This window comes from Plecotus auritus (assembly GCF_963455305.1).
Source record: "Plecotus auritus genome assembly, chromosome: 6".
Taxonomy (NCBI): domain Eukaryota; kingdom Metazoa; phylum Chordata; class Mammalia; order Chiroptera; family Vespertilionidae; genus Plecotus; species Plecotus auritus.
The window spans coordinates 102,396,356-102,423,976 of NC_137773.1; the positions used below are offsets into that span (position 1 = coordinate 102,396,356).

The window sequence follows — 27,621 nt, forward strand, 5'->3', positions numbered from 1 at the left end:
TTGGATGGGATATACTACATATGTGTGTTTGGTTTATTTGGTCTAATGTATATTTCAATTCCAAAGTTTCCTTACTTACATTTTGTCTTAGTGATTTATTTATTTATTGTCATCTTTTACTACTATTGTATTGCTGTCTATTTATCCCCTCAGATCTGTTAGTATTTGTTTTATGCATAGGTGCTCTGTTTGGGTGCATACACATCTTGATCATTTGACCATTTTATCATTTTTAAAAATATATATATTTTTTATTGATTTCAGAGAGGAAGGGGGAGAGAGAGAGATAGAGATGGAGATAGAAACATCAATGATGAGAAAAATCATTCATCAGCTGCCTCCTGCATGCTCTCTACTGGAGATCGAGCCAGCAACCCAGACATATGCCCTTGACTGGAATCAAACCTGGGACCCTTTAGTCCGCAACTGATGCTGTATTGACTGAGCCAAACCGGCTAGAGCTTGACCCTTTTATCATAATAGACTGACCTTTTTTGTCTCTTGTTACACTTTTTGACTTAAAGTCTGTCCTCTCTGATATAAGTATTTGCTATCCCTGCTCTCTCTTCCATTTGTAAAGAATATAATTTTTCATTATTTCTTTTCCAGGCTACTAGTATATGTGTCCGTAAAGCTGAAGTGAGGTTTTTGGAGACAGTATATAGTTGGGTCTGTTTTTTTTCTTAATTACATTGAGCCACTTTATGTCTTTTGATTGGACAATTTAATCAATCTACATTTAATGTCACTGTTGATAAGGAAGGTCTTGGTATTGCCATTTTGTTAGTTTTTTTCTAGCCATTTTGTTGTTCCTTTGTTCATTTCTTCCTCTCGTGCTGCCTTTCTTTGTGACATAATGATTTTCTGCAGGGATATACTTTGATCCCCTTTTATACATCTTTTGTGTATCTACTGTAGGTTTTTGTTTTGTAGTTACCACAAGGCTTATATAAGTCACCTTATGATTATAACAGTCAATTTTAAGATGATAACAACACAACTTTGATTGCAAACAAAACTTTTCACTTTTACTCACACTTACATTTTATTTCTGACCATAAAATCTGAGACTGTCATAGGCAAGCTGAGCTGTATGGTCTCCCTGAATATGGGATTGAAGCAAACCGAGTCCTAGTGTATTATTGGGTGGATGAGTTCATGGGAAACTTCAGTCCAGCCTCCAGGGAAGGAACACTTGCATTCACTTACCCTTTGTATGATATGGAAATACAGGATATGATAAATCACCTAAGTATATGCTGCTTTCCTCTTTCTCAAATCCATTTTGTAATAACAGTTAATATAACTGATAAGTGAAGTGTCAGGATTGTAATGCTTTAGACCAGGGGTGGGCAAACTTTTTGACTCGAGGGCCACAATGGGTTCTTAAACTGGACCGGAGGGCCGGAACAAAAGCATGGATGGAGTGTTTGTGTGAACTAATATAAATTCAAAGTAAAGGAGCGGAGGGGAGAGCAAGAGAACCGGATAGAACAGCCAGATCCGGCCCGCGGGCCATAGTTTGCCCAAGGCTGCTTTAGACTCTTACTAAAACTAGTTTATAAATTATTTAAAGGAGAGTTTTCAAAACCATAGTCTGAGAAACAGTACCTGAAAAACATGGTGATATTGAAACATGCCCTCACATTTTTAAGATTCTTTCCATAACAAAGTTATCTAATTCTTTTCTCCTTAGTGACTTGATTCTAATGAATTGAATGTGGTATAAATGATGCTGCATGGTTTTTGAGACTAGGTATTAACATAACTTCTACCTGGGTCTGTCTTTGGACACTTGCTTTTGAAACTCACATGCAATGCTCTGAGGGAATATTCAGGCAATGTGGTATGACCTCATGAGAGTGGTCCAACTGATGCCTGGCTTGGGTCCCAGGCAACCACCAGAGCTAACCTCCAAACATGTGAGAGAATGAGCCTTTAGGTATTTTTAGACCCAGCCACTGTCTGACTGCAGTTGCATGCTAGACCCCCAAGAAAGAACTGGCTAGCCCAAGCAAATTGCAGAAATGTGTGAGACAGCAGTCATGTTTGGTGGTTTTGTAAGTATTAAAGAGTATGGAGTGATATGTTATATTATGACATATAATTAGAATGAATGGTAAGCATTCTTGCACTAAAAATATTTCTATGATCAAATACCTTCTGGCAACTCTATATTCTGTCTTCCATATCACCAGGCATTATAATGCATTAAAGTTTCTGTTAAGCCATAGAGTGAAAAAAGCCTATCTCCCATAGCTTAAGTGGTGTATTCAATGATCAATCCCAACCCACCTTTTTAGGGAGAAACAATTCTTAATACTTAAAAAATAATTATGTTTCACAGAGCATATTGAAGAATACCTTGGAAAATCTCTCTATTTCTATTGTAGGTTGCTGAAATATCTCATTATGGGCTAAATTTATGTTTTTTATTGTGCATTGCTATGTTTCCAATTTTGCCAAAATATATACCATGCAACTGAGTAAAAGCTTTTGCTCCAAGCCATTACATGTCCTTTCTGGACCAGAAAATATCTCCATTTCAAGAGTAGACTAGGCAGAATTTGTGGACTAGACAGCACCCTGATTTAGAATGGAATACAACTAATGTTTCTGGGAAACCTGAGCTCAGAATATCTACCTGAGGTCTCCTGAATATCTAACTCTAATCTAGAAAATCCTATTTGCACAAAATGCTACCTGACATGTATTTGAAACAAACATTAGCAGGCTGAGATAGTGTTAGAGCAACAGGCAGGAGCATAGCACTGATTAATGTGCACATCAGGCTTTTGGAGGAGACATTGAACAATACACAATTCACTCTGAGATCAAGCTTTAAGAAGTGATAAAGGGGAGTATAAATTAATGATGACTCACTTTGTAACCTGGTACAAACCGCATCTTCTGTGTGTAAACATGGCATGCTCCATCTCTTTTTTTTTCATCCAGAAATGGTCAGAATAGATGACTTTGGAGAAATTTGTTTTGTAAGATGAGCTTCTGAATTGTATAGAGTTTTTTGGTTTTTTTTTTGTTTACATTAGCCTTACCTCCAAACACAAGGTGCTCAAATTCTTTATCCCATTGTTGGGGCGTGTCCATTTCTCAGTCTATACTGACACATCTCTTGCCCTGAGCCTGGTTCATTTCTGCCTAAATTACCAAATGAGAAATACCTAACTGGATCAGAGGTTGTGACAGCAACAATAAAAGCTTGGGATTGAGAAACAAGAGGTCTGAGTTTATTTCCTGCTTTGGCATTAACTAAGAGTGGAAATTAAAAAAAAAAAAAAAAGTAACTTGGCCTTGCTGACCTCAGCTTTCTTATTAGGAATCTTAGTGGGTTTGGCTAGAAGCCCACTAGATTCTTCCCACCAGACAAGTTATTCTTTAGCTCAGATTCCTGATATATTCAGCAGCATCGCTGTTGGGGTTAATAACAGTGTGGACCTCATTCAATTCGTTGAGGACCTTAATAAAAAAAAAAAATATATATATCAACCTCCCCTGAGAAACTGCATGTTTTGCCAATAGATGGCCCTCACACTTGAGCTAGGTTTTCAGCCTGCTGGCCATCCTGCAGGTTTCAGACTTGCCTACCTCCACAAATGTGTGAAGCAATTTTGTTCAGCTAAAGACAGAAATTAAATAATGTGTGGGAAAAGGTAAGATTAGCTGGAGAACTAGGCTCTAGATAAGGGCTTGAGTTTGATTGAGAAGAGTAGGTTTAAAGCAGTATACAGCTGTCACTTCTTTGAGAACTAGCTACCTTGCCATGAACAAGGCAATATGAACAATGGCAAACCAAGCTGATGCAAACTAAGAGCCTTAGTGTCCTATGTGGGGCACCATTGCTGTCTAGGGAAGGTTTAGAGACTGTAAAAAGAATTCTATATTATGGGCTAGTTTACATCCAGTGACAAAACAATTGCTATAATAGACCAGCAGAATCCACTTCTCACTCTCTGCTTCGTATCTTGAAAAGGCATGACATTTTCCAACTATGTAAGCCTATAGGAGCTGTTGAATGATTTTGGAGTGGAAGGGCATACAGAAGAATATAATGGGTTCCCTGCTAATAGTGTTCTGTGTGTTCAAGTGGATTACTAAAAACTTCTCTAAAGTTAAAATATATATCAGAATTTTTATGTTAATAAATAATGATTTTGCTACAAAATTTTTTCAAGATCTTTAAATTCATTAATTTGAAAACTATTACCAAATATTTATTGGGCATTTACTCTGAAACACTCACAGTTCTAGATGCTGGAGATACTTTATTAAACAATTACTTGCCCTCATGGAACTTACATTCAATTGGATAAGACAGACCATAAAAATAAACAAATAAATATACAGGAGTGGGCAAAAATAGGTCAAATTATCAATCATCATTACCTAAAAGATAAGTCATAAGTAATGATCTGAAATAATAGCAATCTATATATATAAAAAGGCAGTGACCGTGACAATCAAAATAACCAGTTGAATGAACAGCAGGATGCATGGGGTGACCAGGTTGGCAGGGGGGGCAGTAAGGGGTGACCAGGCCAGTGGGGGGGGGGGGCACTTGGCAGCCACCAGGCTGGCAGGGGGAGCAGTTAGGCATAACCAGGCCAGCAGTGGGGTAGTTGGGGGAAACCAGGCTGGCGGGGGGGCAGTTAGGGGCAATCAGGCTAGCAGACGAGGGCAGTTGGAGTGACCAGGCCGGAAGGGGGTTCAGTGAGGGGCGACGAGGCCAGCAAGGTTGGTAGTGAGGGGTGACAAGGCCGGCAGGGGGGAGGGCAGTTGGGGGCAACCAGGCTGGCAGGGGGGGGCAGTTAGGGGCAACCACGTTGGAAGGGGGGGCAGTGAGGGGCAACCAGGCTGGCAGGCAGAGGTGGTTAGTGGTGATCAGGCTGGCAGGGGGGCAGTTAGGCATGAACAGGCTGTCAGGGGGAGCAGTTAGGGGTGATCAGGCAGGCAGGCATGTGAATAGTTAGGAGCCAGCGGTCCAGATTTGTGAGAGGAATGTCCAACTGCTGGCTTAGGCCCAATCCATGGGATCAGGCCTAAACCGGCAGTCAGACATCCCCCGAGGTGTCCTAGATTGGAGAGGGTGCAGGCTGGGCTGAGGGGGACCCCCCCCCCCCGTGCATGAATTTTGTGCACCAGGCCTCTAGTAAAAATAAGAAATCATATAAATAAATATTATAATCTTATATAATAAAAAGGTAATATGCAAATTGACCCTAACGGCGGAATGATGGGGAAGGACTGGTCACTATGATGCACACTGACCACCAGGGGACAGACGCTTAATGCAGGAGCTGCCCCCTGGTGGTCAGTGCACTCCCACAGGGGGAGCTCCACTCAGCCGCAAACCGGGCTGACAGCTGCAAGCACAGTGACGGTGGTGGGAGCCTCTCCCGCCTCCTTGGCAGAGCGGAAAGCGGGCCTAAGCACAGTCGGACATCCCCTGAGGGCTCCTGGGCTGCTAGAGGAATGTCTGACTGCCAGCTTAGGCCTGATCCCCCAGGGAGCAGGCTTAAGCCAGCAGGTGGACATCCCCCGAGGGGTCCCAGACTGTGAGAGGGCACAGGCCAAGCTGAGGGACCCCCTGAGTGCACAAATTTTCATGCACTAGGCCTCTAGTACTTAATAAATAAATAATAGACCATAGACACAGATAATAGGGCCTGAGGGGGAGTGGGGAGAGGGCAATGGGGTAAAGGGGGACATATGTAATATTTTCATCAATAAAGATTAAAATAATAATAAATAAATAATGATACAAGAATAAACCATGTTCCGCACACTCTCAACTGTAAACCTACTTTTACCCATCCCTGTATAATATAGAATGCTAGTATGTGATAGTGTGCAATGAAGAAAAATAAAACAGAAAGGTACAGATTGTGCTAGCAAAGAGAACAATGGAAATTTCTGACCAGTTTACATATCAGGAAGTCAGACCAAATACTTAAAATAGTTAACCATTCAGGTAGATATCTGAGGGAACAGCATTTCAGGCAGAAGGAACAGTCACAGCAAGTGCTGAGGCAAGTCTATGTCTGACATAGTCAAAGACTATGGAGTAATCCAGTGTAGCTTGATTAGAGTGAACAAGAATACAAGCTCAGAGACCAGAAGGGACTGACCGGTGAGTGCAGAGTATCAACGTGTGGGTCCTGTAAAGCATTGAAGGTCATCATACTGGATGGAGTTGAGTTCAATTGAGATGGGGAAGATTTTCAATCAGCCTGAATTTTTATGTGTAGGCAGATCATGGGAGTAAACATAGGAAAACACTTTCTACCCATGATCATAAATAAGAGGAATGAGATCTCCCTGTGGGAGTTTGTGAAAGCAAAACATAATAAATCAAAGGTTATGTAAACAAAATGCCACCTGAGGATATGGAGCTGCTACTGGAGGTGTATGCGCTGGGGTATCCTATTTGTCTTCTACTTATTCCGTTGGTGAGGGACAGTTTCTAACTTTAGGGTTATGGGTATGACTGAATACACACCTGTCATTGGTCAGAGGAGATTGAAAACAGTTTATGTCACATATACTCACAGCCCAGCGTTAGAGAACATTCATGCCATGCCCAAACACAAGGGTTACACTTGGGAACAGAGTGAACAACCAAGAGCTTTGAGAGGCAACCAAGGGGGTGAGATGCCCCTGGTCCCCATGGGAGTGTGTGCTGGGCTTGAGTAACTCTGCAGGGTGGCAGGAAAATGAAGCAACTACTCAGAGATAAGCAGGGCCTGTGCCTGGTCCCTGTGATAAGAGGTGTTTGACTAGGGGACCTTATCCATGGGAGCTGAGTAAGGAAACTTGTGGGTAGGCCAATGCATGACCTCTTGTAAAGGCACACATAATATTGGGTCTTAATTTTAGTTCTTATACCAGAAAGAGGAAGCAATGGAGCACAGAGAATGTGGGAATTACATTTATAAAATTAGAAAATGTCGATCCTTTTTCTATCTGGAACACAGAGTGCTCTGCCAGCCCCTGTCTGCTGGTTAAATACATCAGATGGTGCATCATTTTGATCAGAGCCAATAGATCTCTGTTGATTACCTAATGCTTTTAATTTAGATGTAAAATGAGAGGGAAGGCCACTCATGTTACAAAGAACCTAATGGAATGTAACAGGTATTAAGCACATAGCTAATAATTCAGAGGTAAAAGAGTTATTGGCTGATTATAAAATTAGCATCTAAGCAAGAAAGAAAAATCTTATGTAAATATTTTTTTACATAAAAGTACCTGAAAGCGCCGAAACCAGTTTGGCTCAGTGGATAGAGCGTCAGCCTGCAGTCTGAAGGGTCCCGGGTTCGATTCCAGTTGAGGGCATGTACCTTGGTTGCTGGCACATCCCCAGTGGGACGTGTGCAGGAGGCAGCTGATCGATGTTTCTCTTTCATCAGTGTTTCTGGCTCTCTATCCCTCTCCCTTCCTCTCTGTAAAATATCAATAAAATATATTAATAAAAAAAAAAAAAAGTACCTGAAAGCTACCGTGTTTCCCCGAAAATAAGGCCCCCAGGCTCTGTCTCAAAATGAAAATTAATTTACCATAAACTGGTCGCTAGGGCCGCCCCGACTGGCGTCTAGCAACCAGTGACATTACGCGGAGTCCTGACGTCACTGCTGTGTGGAGGCGGAGCGGAGGTCGGAGTGAGCAGTGAGCGCGGGGTGGGAGAGAGGAGGAGACTTTCGCAGATGCGTGTAGAAGAACAGGAGGATTAGAGCGGATGGGACGCGGCGAAGGTGGTGAGTGCTGGTCTGTCTCTGGTGACACTACCTGATGCTCGCGGCCGCCTTCATGATGACTGAAGGTTCTCAGTCAGTGGCAGACCCTGCTCCAGCCCAGATCCAGGCCCCAGCAAGCCCAGTGACAGTCCCCAGGCAGGCCCCAGGGGATAAATGTCTGATAAAGGGGTAGGGGGGATGTCTGGTGAAGGTGTTCAGTGGCACAGGGGTGGGGGGAGGGGGATCACTTAAAATGACACAGGATGATCAGAGGGGGCAATCAAAATGACACAGGAGGATCAAAAGGGGTTACTAAAATGGTAATCCCCCCTCTGATTCTCCTGTGCCATTTTGATTCTCCCCTCTGATCCCCCCTGTGTCATTTTGAGTGATCCCCCTCCCCCCACCTTGATACCCCAATTCCTTTTTTTTTACCCCTAGAAATGAGCACAAAAAGAAAAAGCTACTCCGTGGAGTACAAGAAAGGAATCGTGGAAGACTCTTGGGGCCAAAATCTTACTGCTTTCTGCAAAGAGAAGATGTTGAGTATCTGATTGGTCCGAAAATGGCGAGCAGAGTATGGTAACCTCATTGAACAAGTGGACAAGGGAAATGCTAAAAAGCGCAAGTGTGGATCAGGTCGGCAACCATTATTTTCCAAGCTGGAAGACCTGATCTGTGAATGGGTTGTTGACAGGAGAGCAAAGGCTTTGGTTGTGAATAGGGCTCAGATTCAAGAATTTGCCCTTGCAATGGCACCACAGTTTGACATAGCCCCCGAAGACTTCAAAGCATCACAACACTAGCTGGATATTTTCCTTCAGCGAAGTGAACTGTCTTTAAGAAGATCTACAATATTGTTTAGGTTGCAAGATACTCAAGTGATTAAGCGAGCACTTGCATTCAAGTCCTTTATTGATGATGCTGACTTCTCTAAATACAACCTTTCCAACATGATTGCTATGGATGAAACTGCAGTGTTTATGGGCCAATCATCTCAAACAACAATTGAACAGCGGGGTGCCTCCTTAGCGTACATTCCCTCCACTGCTTATGAAAGTGCACGTGTTTCCTGTATTTTGGCAATTCGTCTGGATGGCACTAAAATCCCACTTTTAATCATTTCTAAGGGCAAGAAGGAAAAGATTGAATGTGTTTTGGGGTTTTTATTCTTGAAACTGAAAAAGCCTGGGCCACACAAGCAGTTATAAGGAAGTGGGTCGATTTAATGCTGCCGCTTGTTATGCGAGGGAGCCAAAGAGGTCTGCTAGTCTGGGATGCAGCCAGCACTCACTGCGCTAAAGACATGAAGACATTTCTTCACGAAAGAAAAATAGATCAGATAATGATTCCCGCAGGAATGACGGCCTATCTCCAGACTCTTGATATTGCAATAAACAAGCCATTCAAAGACAATTTGCGCATGGAAATTAATGACTACATTGAAAATAGAATGGAGAGAAATCAGCATGGAAACTTTGTGAAACCTAAACTGCAAGAAGTTGTGACTTGGGTCAAGAATTCATGGGAGAAAATCACTGACAGTTGCATTGCAAATGCACTGCGAGCAGGCTACCTTGACAAGAAGTACTCATTTAAAGACAGTGCTATTGCTAAACATGAGAGATTTGGTCCACTGATTCTGAAAGAAATGGAGTCACAAGAAATTCACCAGGAAATTCAGGAATTGGATTGTTATGATGATGTTCCAGAAGATGATGACATGATTGTCATTGAATAAATGAGTAAATTCTTGATACTGTAGGATTCACAGTTTGTCTGGTTTGTGTTGACAACTACTGTACTACCGTACTGTATACAGGTAATCAATTTTCTTTATTTTCATTTAACAATAAATGTGTACCATATTCTTCTTCATGGAAAAATAAGACATCCCCTGAAAATAAGACCTAGCGTGTAAAAAATGTATTTACCAAGCTTAAAAGCAAATAGCTTTCCTTTCTTTGTGTTACATTATCTACTTACCTGAGGTGGGAACATGGTAAGTTAGAATAGGAAACCCTAAGTCTTTACATTGGTTTTGGCTTTAAAAGACTAACAGCGCTTTTTCCTTCTTTTCTTCTAAGACTCAGCTGCTCATGCTTGTGGTTCAGAGACGCTGCTTGTTTTGTTTTGTTTTTTTTTTTAATGAATGTTGGTTGGTGTTTTTATGTTAATAAGGTGAAAGTGAAACAATAAAGACATTTATTAGCACTTTACTCATTCATGAATGATATGAACAACTTCTTCACAAAATCAGATAATTTTCATATCCTGGAAAATATTCCTCAATTTTTTGTGCTATTCACAATGTAATGACTACCAACATTATAGTCAACATTTTCTCTATCACTTTCTTGGGTTTTAACACTTGACAAAATAATAAATCAAGCCCCAACTTGTAGCATTTGCCAAATTCCGTGGTATAAATACTCCCACCATAGCCAATTTCAAGCTACCAGTGCCACTGAAGGGAGAGTTGACAAGCTATAATAGACATAACTCTCAAGAGCAGAGTTTATAGTAAAATGTAGCAACATAATTAGGAAGTGATGAGTTTTGATTACTTATTATTGTTCTTAATATAATTTATTTAGTTATAAGTTTATGGAACTTAATTTCTAATAATGACTAGTCCCAGAATTAGTCCTGTGTTCATCAACAATTTATTTATTTATTTATTTATTTTTGCATTTTAATTTCTTTATTGGTTAAGGTATTACATATTTGTCCTCATCCCCCCATTACCTTCCCAAAACCCCGCCCTCATGCCTTCACCCTCCTGTTGTCTGTGTCCACTGGTTAGGCTTATATGCATGCATACAAGTCCTTTGGTTGATCTCTCTCCCTTACCCCCACCCTCCCCTACCTTCCCTCTGAGGTTTGACAGTCTGATTGATGCTTCCCTGTCTCTGGATCTGTTTTTGATCATTAGTTTATGTTGTTCATTATTTCCCATAGATGAGTGAGATCATGTGATATTTATCTTTCTCTGACTGGTTTATTTCACTTAGCATAATGTTCTCCAGTTCCATCCATGTTGTTGCAAATGGTAGGAATTCCTTCTTTATTAGCACACCGTAGTATTCCATTGTGTAGATGTACCACAGTTTTTTAATCCACTCATCTGCTGATGGGCACTTAGGCTGTTTCCAAATCTTAGCTATGGTAAATTGTGCTGCTTTGGTTTTCTTTTAAAACATTTTTATACATTTTAGAGAGGTAGGGAGAGGGAGAGAGGGATTGAAACATCAATGATGAGAAACATTGATTGGCTGTCTCCTGCACATCCCCTACTGGGGTTCAAGCCCGCAACCCAGGCATGTGCCCTTAACAGGAATCAAACCCGGGACCCTTCAGTCCTCAGGCCAATGCTCTATCAACCGAGCCAAACCAGTTAGGGCTCTGCTTGTTTTTTTGAGTGGTCCTCTTTCAATCATTAATTCAGTGTGCAAACATACTCAGTAGTGCCCAGCTGGCATGGTTCAGTGGTTGAGCATCAACCTATGAACCAGTAGGTCACATACCCAAGTTGCGGGCTTGATCCCCAGTCTGGAGCCTGCAGCAGGAAGCCAATCAGTGATTCTCTCTCATCATTGATGTTTCTGTCTCTCTCTCCCTCTCTCTTCCTCTCTGAAATAAATAATAAAAATATATTTTTTAAAAACTCACATATTCAGTAGCTACTATTTTCTAATAGAAAGGCCAGTCAATAATTTTGGGAAAAATTATATATTTTTGTTTATTTTACATAATTTAAAAATTATACAATAATGCTAATCACTACTTAAATTTTTTTAAAAAGGGAAAGCCCAACTGGTGTGGCACAGTGGTTGACTGTCAACCTATGGACCAGGAGGTCATGGTTTGACTCCCAGTCAGGGTGCATGCCTGGGTTATGGGCTCAATCACCAGTAGAGGGCGTGCAGGAGCAGCCAATCAATGATTCTCTCTCATCATAGATGTTTCTATCTCTATCTCCCTCTCTCTTCCTCCCTGAAATCAATAAAAATATTTTTTAAAAAGGGAAAGAAAAGGAATAAAAGCACATCTTCCCAGCACAAACACAAAAAGCCTCTCTAAATATTTTGGATTTTTTTTCCTGCTTCTGTGTTTTACTCTGAATAGCTTTTCAAAGTTTTTATTTAAGTTTGATTATTTTGTATATAATTTTATTGCTTTATTTTTTCCCGATATTATGATGTAAAGCTTTCCCATAATATTAAAATTTATTTTACAGGTTAGTTTAAATATTGACTTAATATTTCATTGAGTAGGTATGTAGAAGATTACATACCTATCTTCTTATTTTTGGATATTAATTTTAGTTTTATCTTTTATGCATAATGTAATTGATATATTTAGGCATAAAACTCATTTTATATTTTAGATAATTTTCTTAGAATGATTCTCAGTGGTTGAATTATTTATTTATATATGAAGAATGTTTAAAATTTTTGAAGTTGAAATGGTAATTCTTCTCTTAGAGAGTACAAAACTCTTTGTGCTTTTGTTTGTTCCATTACCCTAAGTAGTGGTAGAGATTTGATTGGATAAGTTTTCAATATGTATACATGGTGAATCAGGCAGAGAGACAGAATGTGTTCAACTATGTTTAAACCTGAGTTTCTTAAACTCCATGACACATACTTTTTAGCACACGGGAAGCATTGAATCTGTGCCAACTCTGTGCAGTACATTACTGGGTACAGGAAAGCAAAGAGGGCAGTGTCTCAGTTCTCAATGACTCTACAGCTATCTTTGGATTGAAGGAGTGGTACCTCTCTGCCCATTCCAGATGCAATTGTGAGAGCATGGCAATTTAGAAACATATAATTAAGTAAAAATAGATCATGAAGGTCCTGTATCCAATGGTCCCAAGATTTAGATGGTATGAGGCATGTAGTAAAGGGAAGGGGCTTTCCCAATATCTCAGAAATTACAGGGATTACGCAATTGGAACACAGGTTCAAAGCAGGAATGCCCTTACCTACATCCATCTATACCCGTGGTCAGCAAACTGCGGCTCGTGAGCCACATGTGGCTCTTTGGCCCCTTGAGTGTGGCTCTTCCACAAAATACCACGGCCTGGGAAAGTCTATTTTGAAGAAGTGGCATTAGAAGAAGTTTAAGTTTAAAAAATTTGGCTCTCAAAAGAAATTTCAATTGTTGTACTGTTGATATTTGTCTCTGTTGACTAATGAGTTTGCCGACCACTGATCTATACTAATAAAAGGGTAATATCCTAATTAGACTGGACATCTTCTGGATGTCCTTCTGGACAAAGCCATGGTGGCAGGGGCTGAGGCAGAGGCGGTTAGGGGAGAGCAGTTAGGGGGCGATCAGGCCGGCAGGGGAGGGCAGTTAGGGGCAATCGGGCCGGCAGAGGAGGGCAGATAGGGGCGGTCAGGCCAGCAGGCAGAGGTGGTTAGGGGTGATCAGGCAGGCAGGCAGGAGAGTGGTTAGGAGCTAGTGGTCCCAATGAGAGAGATGTCCCCCAAGGAGTCCTGAATTAGAGAGAGTGCAGGCCGGGCTGAGAAACAGCTCCCTTCTGTGCATGAATTCTGTGCACTGGGCCTCTAGTATCATAATAAATATACATATTTATCAAGACACATCTAAGCTGGTATCTCATGGTGGCTTATTGGGTGGTGGTAACATATTGGAAACACACTACTTTTAAGTGGGGGCATTAGGGAGAAGAAAAGGTAAACCATAGCTCATGACAAAGTAATCTTAGAACCAGGAGCCAGTCAGAACTTTCGCCTGCTTGTGCCATTGTTGCGGACCACAGCTTCAGGTTGTGCAACACCTTCAGTAAATACTTCCTGAAGCAGAGAGGAGAATGAGCCTGGGAGTCTCCTTTGGTTTCACTTGAGAGGTGGCAGCGAAAGACCGAGCAGTGCACTTCTGTTTGAGTGAGAAGGACAGACCCCACACTCCTGGGATCGGCCAGGATGTTGCCAGGGCTTCTTCTGGTGGCCATGTTCTTTCTTTCTTCAGTTCCAGGTAGGTGTTTACCTTTTTTTAGGTTATTTTAAATACACCAGTGAGCTGCTTGCTTTTTATCTTCTCCAAATATATTTGTTTGACAAATTTTACTAGTTGGGCAGATTTTAATCTGTTGTTTGGGGAAGGCAAGTGACTGATATAAAAACTCAATGTAAATAAGAGGCAAAGAGATGTCCTTAACCAATATTTACATATCTGATCTGAGAATATGGAAATCAAATGGAAGATTTCATTCAGCATAATTAAAATAATGAATATGATCTTCAAGTCAAAAAGTGAAATTCATCAAAACCCACCTTGTCCTTTTCAGAGCAGTGCCCATGCAGTGGATTTGACTGGTTATTGCCATGCAGAAGGCTTTGGAAAGTATTTTCTATTATTATTGGGATGAGTTGGCTTGTCCTGTTCCTTTTGAGCTCGCATTTTTAGTTTTTTTCATTTATCGTGATAATAAATATGACTAATTAGAAATAAATACTTGACCAATTTCATTTTATAAAGCATTGTTATATTGATCAAAGTAATGCTGTTGCTAAACTTAACTTGATCACTTTTATTTTGCTGGTATATCAGGCATTTACAAACTTAAAAGAAGAGGAATTCTACTTCCTAGTAACACATAATGTCTACTATCTCTGTCCATTGCTCATACATTCTTCTATTAGATTTGGGTTAAATTAGATTGGTTAACACATTTCCTTAGCTTATTTATATTTCTAGAGCTTAGGGAAGCACATTAACTTTAGAACCTGGGAATTCTTTGGTCAATCTTTTCTTGAGTATTAGCATGCTCACTGGGACCCAGGAATGGGAACAGATTATCAACAAGAAGTACGGGATTGGGAAGAATCTGTCCTCTTTCCCTTGTACTCGCTCTGTACTTTGTCACTAAAAGTGATTTTTCATTTCCCCCTGGTTTCTGATTTGTTTCCCAGATTTTTTTAAGTTTTACTTAATATCTTTAAATATAGAACTATGCTAGGCATTTAAGTTATTGGCTTAAAATTTCTACTATTTGAGTCAAACTTAATAAAAATATTCTTTCCCTACAGTCTCCAAAAATATTATCACTACAAACTCTTTGGAAGCCTTTGTTTGGGTGAAACATAAGAATTACTTGGGTACTAGCTTTATCCCACAGCATAAAGATCAAGCTGTATCAATAAACAGAATCACATAACTAACACTGGACTTAATCCACATTTCAGCCTTTTCAGTGAAGTTGGGTGTACAAACTGACTCTGTTACCCCTGTGTCTGTATTCACTACATGGCCCCCAGAGATGCAATTCCCTTAGAAGTCATGCTTAAAAGCGTGACATCTCTGAGTACTTGGTGGTGAAGACAGAGGTTCTTGTGAAATAAGGGGACAGACAGAAAGCTGCCCACCTTATTTTCTATCGGGAATAGAAATCTGCCCCATTTGTATTACCTGCCATCTTGAATTTTCAAGACTGTCTCCCCCATCAGTGAAATACTCTGATATTTTTTTCCAATAGGTTGATTTCCCAGCAAGAATACAAGAAGTAAAGCAAGTTTATTTCCTTATCTATTCTTTTATTTTGTTTCTTTGTTCCCTTCAACCAAAGAATAAATAGGTGTTGCTCAGACGCTGACATTTACCTAGTTCTCATATACATGAAATAAAAGAAGGGGGTAAAATCAGGCCAACTGTTTGTAGTGAGCTTAGAAATCCCCTGAGAAAAACAACTTATAGGATTGCATCACAGGAAAAAAAAACAAATATTTAAAAAGATGTGCCAGGTGCTTGGGAGTGAAGAACTAAGTGCACTGACAAAGGAAAATGGTCTTTACTATATACCAGCAGAATACCCAGGGGGGTCAGTACTTCTGAAATTATTTTATTTCCAATTAGAAATTCTTTCTTGCCTTCATAAAGTGACCAGAAGACCCTAGAGAGTACATATAATTTCATCTTAATAGCCAAATGATAGACTTAATTAAGATGTGGTTTTTTTCCCTCTGTGTTTGTGCTCACTTTTCCTACATGAAGTTTAAAATTACCAGATGGCTTGAGGGGGTTCAGAGAACCCCGAACTTAAGTCAGTGTCATGGCATGAATCCTGATCAGGACTTCATGTCATGTGCTCAATTTGGGAAGACATTGCTTTAAACGGTTTTGAATATACATGAAAATGTCAATATTATGAACAAATGTCCTAAAATCCAAAGTGGCCCAAAACATCCTATCTAATAAAAGAGTAATATGCAAATTAACCATCACTCTGCTACTCTCACAAGCCACGCTCACCAGCCAATCAGGAGCGAGTATGCAAATTAACCCACCCAAGGTGGCTGTGAACAGAAGGCTTGGCTTGCCCCCGGCGATGGAGGAAGCCAAGCTTTGCACACACCCTGGCCAGCCCAGGCCTCCACTCAAGGCTACAAAGTTTCAATTATAGAAGATAAATAAATCTCAGATACCAGGGTCTCCTCTTGGGTCACTGGGGGGTGTGGCCAGCCTGCAAACCACCACAGGCCCCTCGCCCAGGCCACCCCACACCCCAAGGGAACCCCCACCCTGATCTGGGAAACCCTTCAGGGCAAACCAGCTGGCCCCCACCTGTGCACCAGGCCTCTATCCTATCTAATAAAAGAGTAATATGCAAATTGACCATCACTCCAACACACAAGATGGCTGCCCCCATGTGATCAAAGATGGCTGCCCCCATGTGGACACAAGATGGCCACCACAAGATGGCCAGCCGGGGAGGGCAGTTGGGAGGGACCAGGCCTGCAAGAGAGGGCAGTTGGGGGCAATCAAGCCTGCAGGGGAAGGCAGTAAGGAGTGACCAGGCCGGCAGAGGAGGGAAGTTGGGGGCAACCAGGCCTGCAGGGAAGGGCAGTTGCGGGGGACCCAGGCCTTCAGGGGAGCAGTTGGGGGGACCAGGCCTGCAGGGGAGGGCAGTTAGGGGTGACCAGGCCTGCAGGGGAGGGCAGTTAGGGGCAACAGGCTGGCAGGGGAGCAGTTAGGCATCAATCAGGCTGGCAGGGGAGTGGTTAGGGGGTGATCAGGCTGGCAGGCAGAAGCGGTTAGGGGCAATCAGGAAGGCAGGCAGGTGAGCAGTTGGGAGCCAGCAGTCCTGGATTGTGAGAGGGATGTCCGACTGCCCATTTAGGCCCGATCCCGATCGGGATTGGGCCTAAATGGGCAGTCGGACATCCCTTGAGGGGTCCAAGATTGGAGAGGGTGCAGGCTAGGCACACAACCCCATGAACGAATTTCGTGCACCGGGCCTCTAGTATAAAATATAAAGTAGCAATCCAGACCAATGTCTGTAACATTAATCTTGCCAACAGGATTAATTTTTAACTTTTTAACATAGCAGAATTATCGAATCTAAACCAAACTAAGAGATTTCTTTTTCTTGATCTAGTTTTGCTAGTCAAGATTAATTTAGTACAACAGTCCTTTGGGAGAGAGAAAGCAAGTATTCCAATGAATGAATAGAAACATACCGTGTTACAGCTCAAATTTGTGTAATCCCTGGATGGCAGTTAGTTGTGTTTATTTCACAGGCTTCAAAATAATCAGCCCATGTAATTCTGCTGAGAGGTGGCTTAACTATCTCTATCACCTTACAGTGAATGAGCCAGAAAATATTAAGGTCTGCTGCATCTCTCTAGCTGCTGTGTAATTTATTACATCTCAGGTCACACTCGTCCTGGAGCCTTCTTGGTTTCAGAAAAATAAGTGCTGTTAAGGGAAATTCTATCTGCTTTTTAAGAGAATGTATGATGTTGCAAGAGTTTGGGAAGAGCTAGAAATCATTCATTTCAAACTGAAGAAAGTGAGAGGTTGCCAAAGACCTTTAAATACATTCTGGTTTATTTTATTTATTGGTTTATTTTGCTTACCATTGGAAAATGATCTGCCGTCAAAAAAAAAAAAAATAGTTGAAAAGAAATTTCTCCACTATTTTACATACTTCAACTCCATATTTGAATCAGCTGGTAATTTCGAATTTCACCAAACCCTAGAATTTATATACTAATTAGAAGCATGGTGATTAGATACTAATCAGTGTGTATCAAAGAAAACTTGTGTTGGTCAGATTGATATGTTCCTTACACACCTCTTCTGAATGGGGAATGTGTATGTGTTATTACTTTATGCATTTATGGAAAGAATTATCTGGGTAGGTATTATTTTATGACCTGAGGGCAACTTGGATAATATTTCCTGTCAAAATGATGTGTATTATGGATGAAAAGGATTTTTCATATAGCGTTTTAAATAGAGTTACTCTGTTTGCAACATTAGTGAATATATGGTTTCAAGAGCCTGTATAAATGGGACTAACTGCACTGATTGGACACAAGCCACCCACCAGCATGCAGGCCTTATGGTATGCTTGTTTGGCATCACAGAGTTACAGGAGGCTATGGAGAATTGTGCTGATACCATTACTTACTTTCTGGCAGGAGTAATTTTCTTACCTCTTAACATCATACTATTTTAAAATAAGTGTGATAATTACCGAAATGTTCACTTACTGAAAAGACAATGATTGATGAGATGTTTCTTCAGGCTTTTGGACCTCTGTTATGAAAATTGTTTATAACCAATTACCCAAAATTAATTAAATAGAAATAAAAGATGGCTAGTGATTATCTGTGTAACAGCAAGAAGTAAGTAACTAAGGGAACCTCAGATGTGGTTCTGGAAGTGTGACTATGTGGCCAGACTTATTTTATCAAGTGATTAGAAGTTTATTCAAATGAGCATTGCCTCTTTGAAGAGATTATAGGGGATTCTGTATTTATTTGCATAAAATTGCAGACTACTTGAACTGGCCAGAGATCACTTAACCTGTCCTCTCTTTTCAAGTAATTAAAAAACCAAACTAAACCCAAAGTTAAGGCATTCTAGTATTGATGCCACAGCTTTAAATGCTTTTGAAATCTTGCTAAGAGTAAATCTCAAGCCACTGAATAAAAAACTGTTTCGTCATGTTAATACCTCATTTTTGACCCAATGAATTTGCAGATAATCTTATCACTTTTTCTATCTTTTAAAGTTAGATGTACATGGCTCCTGAGTGATCAAATGAAATAAAGGCACCCTAAAATAATAAAAGAAAATTGACATCACCAAAAATTTTGAAAATTTCTGCTTTAGTTTCTAAAGAAATGTTTTAAAAATAAATCTTTATTCTTGGAACATACTGGGATAAGTGTACAGTCATTCAGGGTGACTAACAAAAATCCTCAGTTCTATTTGTTAAAAGATCAACCAGGGTAACATAAATTTGTATTATCATAGGACATAGGTTCGAGTAGTGTAATGAGCTAGGGTTACCTTTAGAGAGCCTCCTACTCTACACAGACACTAAAGCCTTTCTAGTCCTAGTGTCAGTCAATGGCTGGGTTGGGCCCTGGTTCCTACTGCATCTACATTCTGCGTGGACCTGCGGCCTCTTCAGCAGCCAGAGAACAGATCTGCTGACATTTCCTCAGCCTCCACTCTGCACAGAACAGGGACTGGACCATGTGGGTAAATCTATAATAATAAAAGTGTAATATGCTCATTAGACTGGACAGCCAAACGACCTTCTGGACGTCCTTCCGGACATCCTTCCAGACCACCTTCTGGACAAAGCCAGAGCTGCGACAGCCGAGCCCCTTGCACAAATTTCGTGCATTGAGCCTCTAATAGAAAAATAAAAGAAAATAGAAATTCCAGTGTTAGCTTTGGAAAAACTGAATATCTCTCAAAAATAACTTCTAGATACAATATTGAGATGAGATTTCAAGATGCAGATAGGAGGTTGAATGAGATAACTTTTCAATTCTCTTTTTTTTTTTTTTTTGTAATTTTAGTGTTTAAAATATTACATATAGTAGTACATATATCTCTTTTTTTTTTACTCCACTGACCTTCCCCTAGCCTCCCCTACCCCCTGTCGCATGCCCTCATCCCCCCCCCCCCGCCCACCACCCCTCCCCTCCCCCCCCCCCCCCCGCAGTGTCTTCTCTTTTAAGGTAACAGCCGGCTCAGAAATTTCCTTCCAGTCCAGTAATAGTGTTCTAATTGTCTATGTTTCTAATTTTTAAAAATATGTTTTCATGTGTTGTATGCAAAAATGAAGGTGTGTCTGTACTACAAAGAGCCTGCCCATTCCATGGCACTGGTATTGGAGCCTTTTTTTACTGACTTCATTTCTTTCAATTGTGTAAAACATTGCTTTTGGGAAACCCAAGGAATATGTCTTAGAATCTGAAATGACACCCATTAGTTATTTCATTTTTCTAACACTGTAGTTTTGAGAGTGCTTCAATTCTACCACTCTGACGCTGATTTAGCTTCTTAGAGGATTCATTTGGCTTCTGCCTTCCTTGACTAGCTTTTGTCTATACTGTTTGCTCTATTCCTCTGTGAGGATCCAAGATAGCAAAGAGAAGTGGGGAAATTTAAAAGAAATAGTCTCAGTGGGGAAATATTTAAAGGGATAAGTTAAAGTAAAGATTTGAAAGGGCCCTAGCCGGCTTGGCTCAGTGGATAGAGCGTCAGTCTGCGGACCGAAGGGTCCCAGGTTCGATTCCGGCCAAGGGCACATGCCTGGGTTGCGGGCTCGATCCCCAGTGGGGGGCGTGCAGGAGGCAGCCAATCAATGATTCTCTTTCATCATTGATGTTTCTATCTCTCTCTCCTTCTCCCTTCCTCTCTGAAATCAATAAAGAAATATATATATATATATATAAATGATTTGAAAGGAAGAGTGGGTCTCTGATTTTGTGGATCTCTATTGGTGTCGGCACTTTAATAAAACTCTGACATAACTCAAAGTCTCTGTGGGAGACACCATTCACCAGAAATGCATTAAAGATGACCATTTCCTACCAGCCTATTAGTTCTGATTAGTTAAACCTTCTCTTACTTTTTTTAGTAAATGCTACAGGAGAACTCCATGGAGTAAAGAAGTATGAAGTGGTTTATCCCAGAAGACTTCATCCACTGTATAAACGAGAGGTCAAGAAGCCACATCAACAGGTACAGCTTTTGATTTAACAGAGACAAAAAATCTTGAATTTTTATATATATATATATATATATATATATATATATATACAAAATACACATACATAATATATAAATGCACATGGTGTACATAGAAATATATATTATATTTAATATAGAAATACATATACACATATGTACACATTTGTATTTGATTTTTTGACCTGTTATACATATTAATCTTCAAAATAATGTAATATTCTACCTTATTTTTCAGATTAAGGTTCTGATGGTTAAATTAAACTGTCCAAGGTCTCAGAGAGAGGAAAATTTAACATTATTATGGTAATATATAATGTATTCTGTGTACTCACAAAGAAATTTGATGTAATTTATTATCTATTTATACACACACATATAAATAAAATCATGAACTTTAAAACTGATGTAGAAAATAAAGTATTGTGGATAAATGCATGCATATAAGCATACCAAGATTAATTACTGTAATTAAACATGACATTTACCTCTGTCCCTTCTAAAAAGACAGCTATTAAAGTCTGTATAATTCATACTAATTAATGAAATGACACATTCTCAGTCAAAAGAGAAAGCTAAAACATAATTATTCATTCAACAATAATTTTCTCATTCCCTACACCTGGAGCTCTTTTGTCAGGAAAGTCTAGATATATGAGACATAAATAATAACTTGCACCATCCATTGTGAGATGGAGGCTCATATTTCCCACCTGGATTATGCCAGATACCTTTCTTCACTGAATATTTGGAGAACAATTTGAGTATGTGTCCAGTGTTTTTCATCACAGTTGTATAGCGAGTTCCTCATAACTACAAAAATAAATTTAAGCTTCTGAATAATCTATCTTGATGAAAAACCATAAAGTAGTTATTGGCACATACTAGATGTTCAACCAATTTGTTAAATGATTGAGTAGATGAATGCAATGCGCTTGATATTTACTGCAAATACATATTTATCTAGTCAGCTGTTCTGTTAACTGGCGGTATGAACCTATGGTTTCCTGATCCCTAGGAAAAGTGCAAAGGATCTGAATTCAGAGGGCTTGTTGGTGTTCATGTCTTAGCTTTGTTAATTCTCCCTGTGTAAACTTAGGCACACAGGAACTTCAAATTCTTTGTGTGAAAAGTGAGATGACAACAGTAGTGCTTATCTCATATGGCTATTTTGAGGTGATTACACAAAAATCAAAGCAAGATGCAATAATTAACTCCCTGTTCAAGTTTATGCTATGATGCTATCCTATGTAACCTATCATATTCTACTTTTTATGACCAACTTTTAAGGCATTTTATACTTAATGCTATGGCTTATTAAGCCATTTTGTTATCTTCCAGCTTCTCAGCATAATTTCCTTTTTAGTCTCCCTGGGTATTCTGAAGGCCTTTCTTAAAAATATGCTTGCATACCTTGTATGCCCTTTCTTATGGAGTACTTGAATTAAAGTTTTTAAATTAAAATTTTAACTCCTCACCTGAGGATGTACTTAGAATGAGGGAGAGAGGGAGGGAGGAGGAAGGGAGGGGGAGAGAGAGAGAGAGAGAAGAGACAAAGCTCCCCAACCAGGTATCAAACCCATTCAATTCCGTATGCTGACCTGAAATTGAACCAGTAACCTTTCAGTGCATGGCACTATGCTCAACCAACTAAGCCTCTCTGGCCAGGCCATCTTACATTCTTTGTGATAGTTAGATCCCTTTTCTAAAGTCATGCTTTAGTCATGGTCAATGTTATACCATTTGGCTCTGGATTTTTTTTTTCTGTCAATTTTATTTTAGTGGTGATGTGTGTAGTGTGTGTGTTTCTATGAGAATGTATGTCTTCTGGTTTGAAATTGCCCAGGTCAACAAGAAAAGTGTTTTCTATATCTTTGGCATGTCTCTGTCCCTCTTTCACCCTCATCTCTCAGTCCCTGTCCTATAGATTTAGTAAATAAAATATAGGCTACCCACTTAAATGTGAATGTCAGATAAACCATTAATGCTTTTTTTATTATAAATATTCTCCATGATATGGGGCATTCTGATATTGAAACATTATTCACTGTTTATCTAGCATCCTAATTTCACTGGTGTCCTGTATTTTATCTGGCAATCATATCATGTGGCTTTTATCATCTCCCTGTGAACATCTAGAAACATACCAGAGATGTCTCTCTGGGATTCCAGCCCTTGTTCCCTCTACAAATATAAGACCCCATGCTGCTGCATGTCTGATATTTTAATCCTGCCCTGTCGGGTTTCTGATTTCTGCTATATCACACTTGTCTACCAAACATGTCTAGAAAAGCTAGTGGCATCCTGTCTGCCACACAGCAGGCACATTCTTTTCCCTAACATAGAGAATATTCTCTTTTTGTTCAACTACAGATTATGACTAATAAAAATACTGCCATCGATATAAGCCAAGGTCTTGGAGGTTATTCTTGTTGATTTTGTATTGAGACTATTGGTCTTTCTTGTGCAAAGAACTGATGAGCAATTAATTGAAACATCCAGAATCCATAATGTATGTGACCAAGGAGATCTCTGCATCCCATCGATGCTTCCTAGGTCTCAGGTTAGATTAACCATGTCTCAGGGCCTCAGAAGAGGAGGACTCTTGTACTTATTATTATACAGCTGTGTCCTCTACTGGACCAGAGACTCAGGCACCAGTGTTACCTGTCAGCTGTGCCTGAAGCTTGGCTCCATTTTCCTAAGTTTATCATGACTGACTTACAATTTGATTTGGATTAAAATAATCATTTGAAAACTTTATGGAGGGGCCACTAAACATCAGGATAGAACCTTGACTGTTTTATTCATGATTATAGATTATATTCATTATTGTATTTTATATACACAGCATAGGCAAGCTATATAAGTATTTGAATAAGTGAACAAGTGAATAAGTAGACAGATGGACAAATGAATAAAGGAGTATAACTGGAATACATTGCCCAAACAACTGCATAAACATTTACTCAACAAATACTTAACCAAAGACCCTGATGTTGGGAACTTACATTCAAAAGGTGGTCACTATTCTTCCTAGAATTCAGTCTCCAGCTCACACACTTCCCCAGAGGCCAAAACTGTCTTGCTTTTGGCTCATGCCATAAAATAAAATATCTGGCAGCATAATGCTTCCTCTTATTAGGAACAATTTTAGACCTTAGCTAGGTCCACCCGGGTTTGTAAAAGTCTCAGATTTGTTGTGGCAAGGCTTGAATTAAGATCTTCCCTAGAACTCATAGGGTTTCTTTTGCTAATTCATGTGTGCCCAGGGACACCATCTTGATCTCATAGATCTACACATCTGCTCATATTTTGGACCACCCAGGACTATGGCCTTCTTAGTCCACACTCTAAACCATAGCCATGACATTTTTTTTTTTGGGGGGGGGGATTTAGTCACACACACATCTCTGACCAACTAAACTTATTCGGTAGACTTCACATCATTTCCTTCTAGTGGATGCTCTCCAAATCAAGGTGCATTTTTCCTCTCCTCACCCTTAGTTTAGAATCCAGATAGAACACAAATTGGGCACATTCCCTATTAGCAGGCATTGCCCTTCACGTGGACTTGTATTTGAGAAGCACAGTTATAACCTCGCCCAGTGCACCCTCTTTCATACAGATGCTGGTTTTCTTCCCTGCTGTTTCCTTTCATCCATAAACTATATGCTAGTGTCAACTAAAACTCCCATTCCAAAAGCAATGATTATTTTCTAAAACAGCCTCTAAATAATATTTTAGGTAAAGATCCACTAAAACTCCATTGCTAATAGAAGTAGATATCTGGAAGGCTCTTCTGATTAGAAGCTCATATCTTGTGTCCTCCTAATATTTTTATTCTATACTGCCTTTCTAACCAGGGGTTAGAGCAATTCCCCATGGATTTTATTTTTTATCCTCAGGATTTTTCCCACCTCCTGTTATTTATGAAAATGAACTAAATTACAGCAGCCTCCCCACATTTAGGCCCGCAGTATAGGATATTTATAGTCATGTGCTTTTAACCCCAGGGAAGACATCAATAATTGATTATTAAAAGGAAATATGGGCCAAAATACCTGACCTTGGCGATGGTAAATCTCTGCATGATATCCCTGACCTGATGTGTCTAATTCACTATTGTCCCTCGATGAGCTCTGGTACTGTTGTGGCCAGGAGAGGGAAGAGAGAAGAAAAGTTGGCTTAGGTGCAACAGCAGAGGGAAGAGCACTCAGTCCATCATAAGTGGTTCTCAATCACATGTCATCGCCATTTTTAGATGTCTTTAATAGCAATGTCTTGGCACTTCCCAGTGAATTTTTAGGTGTTATGTGTAACCATGACTAGTAACCTAGTTTTATACAACAAAACCAAAACTCAATACCCAATGCGATCTTTAAAGTATCCTGTATAGTCCTCTATAGTTCTTCCTGTGTATGTAAATTGAAACTTCAGACAGTTCTCCTAATCCACATAGTTTACTCGAGGTGATATTTTTCTCTTTCTGAATACCTGAGACTGTTTTCTTCTTGATGGCTTCTTCCTGCCCTACAGTGCATATTCTTGTTATTTTTGCCCATATTCTGACCTCCGCTTAGCCTTAAGATCTCACACTAAAAATCATCAGCAAGATCCTTAAAGGTCTTTGGATCTGTGTGCAAACTAATCCTTCTCAAATAACTTCCCTACCCTGCTTCACTTGGCTAATTCATATCTCAGCTTATACATTACTTCCTCAGGAAACCTTTCCTTCCTTTAAGGTGTTAGACATCCCACATTGCTTCCACAGTTATATCATTTATCATACAACATAATTCACATTTATTGTCTGTTTTTCTACAAGATTATAAGCTTTCTGACAGCAAGTACCAATTTTTGTTGCTTCAAGTTGAATTTCCAGAACCAAGCCATATCTTGCTAATAACCAGCACTCAAATAATATTTGTAAAATGCATGAATGGGTAAACGAATGGATGGATGGAGGAAAAGATGGATTGATATAAAGATCTCATGTAATTTATCTACTTAGTTGGCAAAGTTGTTAGATTTGTTAAGAGAGGCAGAAGCAGACATTTGGCATTATATATACTACTGTTAAGAAAAAGCAGGCATTGCTTGCTAATGATTAAACAGATAGACCTATCAAAATGATTTTTTTAATTACCAGCAAATGTTTTTACATTTTTGCAGGAAAAATATGAAACTGAATTGAAGTATAAAATGACAATTAATGGAAAAATGGCAGTGCTTTATTTGAAAAAATCCAAGTAAGTGTCTTTCTTCTGATATAATGCTCACCAACAGCAAATTAGCATGTGAGAAGTATGCTAATTGAGTCTGTTACTACTTATGTCTCATGTAAACCTTGACTACTCAGCTTTTGCTCTCAACTGGCCCAAGAGGTTCAATGAATAATTATTCCTACTAAAGTAGTAGGAACACATTGGATAAAACAATGGTTTACTAGTATTTTTATACTTCTAGGAATAAAACAAATTAAATGAGGTTCAAGCAGACGTAAATTTTATCAAATTCGATGAAATAACTATAAATTTTAACTCTTCCCTTGCACTATTTCATTTTATTATTCTAACACTGAAAGATTAGATTTTAAAACAATTTGTAACCATTTTCACTGGAAAAAAATAAGACATATAAAAGTTAAATAAACTCTAGGGCCAAAGAACCCATTCAATGGCAAAACCAGAGTTGGGCACTTCTGATTTCAACACTAATGCCCTTTCTACTCAGCTGCCCACTAACCCATCCATTTCTCTCATATGTTACATTAGGCTCTTACCTCTCCATCCTCTCCATCCAGTTCATCAAAATTCAATGTTTCTTTTCAAGTTTCACTGCCTAAGCTCTCACCCAAATCCTGATTATCCTATAGATACACTATTTCAAAAGCAATTTCCTAATTTGTGCTTTCAATTTCTTTCAATCCCTCAGTTGTTCTATATAGGACAGCAAGATAGACAAATAGACTATCACCTTTTGCAAAAACTCGAAACTGTCTGGAGTTTGGAAATAGTATACTGTAATGGAGGGAATACAGGCTTGGAATTAAGGCAGACCTAGACATGATTCTATGCAACTTGAACTATTTAATCTCATCTAAACAATAGAGAATAATATTTATTTTGTAGGATTGTTGAAAAGATTATATGAAATGACTCATGTAATAAGTCTAACCCAGTGGCCAGTACAGAGATAGCACTTAATACATATTCATTACTTCCTTTTCTCTTTGCTCTACCTCTTTTAAAAACATAGGTCAGGCTTATATTTTCTAGAGAATAATTGAAAGAATTTTAAGAAGGCTCAACAGAAATGCTGGGGGGACCCTAACTGCCAAATGCAAGGGAATTTTCAATAAACTTGAACAGTCACTGGTGACTGAAGGGCTAGGTGGAAATGCAGTTATCTTAAACTGGTGAGGAACAGCACTATTTTCAGCCACTCTTTACTAACTTTCCCCTCAGTTTCATTTCTTCCTCAGGTCTTTCCTCAGACCAGTAAGCAAAGTTGGACAACAAAGCACACATTGTTCCCTACTACTCATGAATGTCTGAACTTATAAGGGGTTGGGACGAGGCACTCAGGAATTAGAACTTTACTGCACACCCAGTGAAAGCTCTCACTTTGATCACTGAACTTTGTAATTAGCATGAGTAACTATGACTTTTTTCTTTGTCTCCAGGGATCTCTTGGCACCTGGTTATACAGAAACACATTATAATTCCACAGGAAAGGAGGTCACCTCCAGCCCACAGATCATGGTAAGATGGAGTATCCTAGATTTATTGTTAATTGGGGTACGACCCACACATCCAAATGCAGTCATTGCTAA

General features: G+C 39.6%; 1 protein-coding gene across 1 annotated transcript in view; it reads left to right on the forward strand.

Moving 5' to 3' along the window:
- ADAM28 (ADAM metallopeptidase domain 28) overlaps positions 1-27,621 on the forward strand; it is a gene marked incomplete at both ends in the record, with an annotated part of 141,913 nt that overhangs the window by 48,979 nt on the left and 65,313 nt on the right. Inside the window, 4 exons of the mRNA XM_080675480.1 lie at positions 13,678-13,760; positions 20,674-20,777; positions 25,959-26,035; positions 27,472-27,550. Of these exons, the coding sequence (XP_080531606.1) occupies positions 13,678-13,760; positions 20,674-20,777; positions 25,959-26,035; positions 27,472-27,550 (343 nt within the window). The remainder of the gene's footprint in view (positions 1-13,677; positions 13,761-20,673; positions 20,778-25,958; positions 26,036-27,471; positions 27,551-27,621) is intronic.